The 2,463-nt window shown below is 44.7% G+C and overlaps 1 protein-coding gene across 1 annotated transcript in view; it reads left to right on the forward strand.

Moving 5' to 3' along the window:
• Nucleotides 1–2,463, forward strand: part of LOC101846767 (quinone oxidoreductase) — a gene marked incomplete at its 5' end in the record, with an annotated part of 17,562 nt that overhangs the window by 660 nt on the left and 14,439 nt on the right. The window contains 1 exon segment of the mRNA XM_013087792.2: nucleotides 2,190–2,353. Within this exon segment, the coding sequence (XP_012943246.2) occupies nucleotides 2,190–2,353 (164 nt within the window).

A 2,463-nucleotide genomic window follows, 5' to 3' on the forward strand; every position in this document is an offset into this window, starting at 1 on the left:
AGAGGGAGGGTAAAAAGAGGGATGCGAGAGAAAGAGAAGCACACTAAAAAGTATATCTACGTAGAACTTGAAATGATCCCCTGCCTGACAGTGATGTTCTGTTTTCGAGGGTACTCGAAAGGTACTTCGAAGGTACTTATTATACTAACTACAACGGTTTCGGTTTCAGGTCGGAATTAATTTTGAATTTTGCCAGAATGACGCCTGAAGGGTTGACTCAGGTCGTTTTTTTAAACCGGTACTTTTTGGTGAGGAACTTCCGCACGGGACCTGCAAAATGTCTCGTCTTTTTCCGAAAAGACTAGGTGCTCGATCTTATCTAAGCTGGATCAGGGGTTGGGGGAATGTGAGGAGGAGGGGGGGGTAGACAACATAAGGGGGAAAAACGACTCTGGTGGGGCTCGAACTCCTGAACTACGGGTTGACGGCTTACATCAAACCTGGTTGAGCTACTGAGCCTCACCCCCCCCCCTCCTGCCCTCTTTCTTGTACCTTTCTTTCTGTTGGTACCTAGTCGTGTTTCCGTGAGATCTGAGTCATTGGGTTACTAAGTACAACAGGGGGCAACGGAGTTAGGTCGGTGAGGTATGCGTTTTACGACTTTTTCGACACTGTACTTCTGAAGCTGGACCGTTGTTTGTTCGTTTGTTCGTTTGTTTGTTTGTTTGTTTGTTTGTTTGTTTGTTTGTTTGTTTGTTGTTTGTTTGTTTGTTTGTTTGTTTGTTTGTTTGTTTGTTTGTTTGTTTGTTTGTTTGTTTGTTTGTTTGTTTGTTTGTTTGTTTGTTCGTTTGTTTGTTTGTTGTTGGCTGGTTGGTTGGTTGGTTGGTTGGTTGGCTTGTTTGTTTGTTTGTTTGTTTGTTTGTTTGTTTGTTTGTTTGTTTGTTTCTTCGAGTAAAGAGAAGCACATCTACGCAATAACTGTCACTTAGTTTTGGGAAAAAGTAAGACAAACCAAAACAACAGAGGGAAAGTAAAGAAGTCAGGACCTACCAGTGGCGCACTCCAACCACTCTGGATCTTCAAGTTTGACGTCTATCCCCGATATGATCGAGTCAACAGCATCACAGCGTGAACATGAACAATAGCATACACTTATCTATGGGAGAATCGAACCCATGCCGTACGTGTGAAACTCTAGTAGCTCAAGTATTGCACTGCTGACTCCAATGCAATGACCACGAACCAAGACTGGCCTCGTTATCTGGAAGTCCTTGGTTCGATTCCAGTAAGAAGTAAGCTTGTTTTTTTGTGACAGGGTGATTTCAATGTTCACTGATGACATGCCAGTGGTGCTGAAAACGATGGAACAGACAGACAGACAGACAGACAGACAGACAGACAGACAGACAGACAGACAGACAGATAGACAATCAGACAGACAGACAGACAGTCAAAAGCAGATATCAGTACTCCTCGTTATAGTATATCTTCAACAATGATTAATTTGACAAGTCTCATTTGTCTCCAGCGTGAGTGGGATATGGAAGCATAGACCCCTCACCTCACCTCTCCACTACCCTCCCCCCCCCTTCCTAAAAAAACAGAAGAAGCAACGAAAAAATGTATTTAAAAAAAACAACACAAAAAAACTTTCCTCCGTTTTCCCCTCAATGACGCAACATTACGGGGAAAAGAACACTGACGTCAGACATTTCCTCGCAAGGGCCTATCAGCGCGCATAAATTATTGAAAGGCGAGCGTTTTCCCCTACGACACAAGTCAATTTTGGTGATTAAAGCGTTGTTAAACTGGGATAACACGGCAGCGCTGAGTGATCCCAACGGGCCGATCCAAATCTCCTTCAGGGCATGGGAAGATCTTTACCTCATCACTTATTTACACCGCCCGGGGCGCTGATGAGAGGCTGTTCTGTGGGCGAGTTGGTGAGTCCGGAACGATTCTACTTTTCCTACATCTTTTCGGTGGGTGTGGTTTGTGTGGGGTGTGGGGTTTGTGTATTTGCGTTCGTGTATGGTTGTGCGTGTGTGTGTGTGTGTGTGTGTGTGTGTGTGTGTGTGTGTGTTTGTGTGTGTGTGAGAGTGTGTGTGCGCGAGCACACGTGTTTGTGTGTTTGGCGAATCTGAGTAGAGTATTCTTCCAGATTGCCCAACAAGGGTCTAACAACACTCTGACCATTCTCTCATTCTCTCTATCTCTTTCTATCTTTTTCTATCTCTCCCTCTGAGCAGGCAGGAGATCGGGTGTACACTACGGGTACCCTGTCTGGTTCATACGCCGAATTCGCCATCGCTATCCCTCAGTATATGTCACACTTATCTGATCGACTGAGCTACGCCCAAGGAGCTTCCATCGGCATTCCATATCACACGGCATATAAAGCACTGCATCTCAGGTATGTGAAGATAATACAGTCAGACAGACAGAGGGGATGTGAACTTAAACATAATATGTGTATATTATGTATGTGTGTTTTTGTCTGTGAGTGTGTGTGTGTGTGGGGGG

The sequence above is a fragment of the Aplysia californica genome, unplaced genomic scaffold (genome assembly GCF_000002075.1).
Source record: "Aplysia californica isolate F4 #8 unplaced genomic scaffold, AplCal3.0 scaffold00639, whole genome shotgun sequence".
NCBI classification, from domain to species: Eukaryota; Metazoa; Mollusca; class Gastropoda; order Aplysiida; family Aplysiidae; genus Aplysia; species Aplysia californica.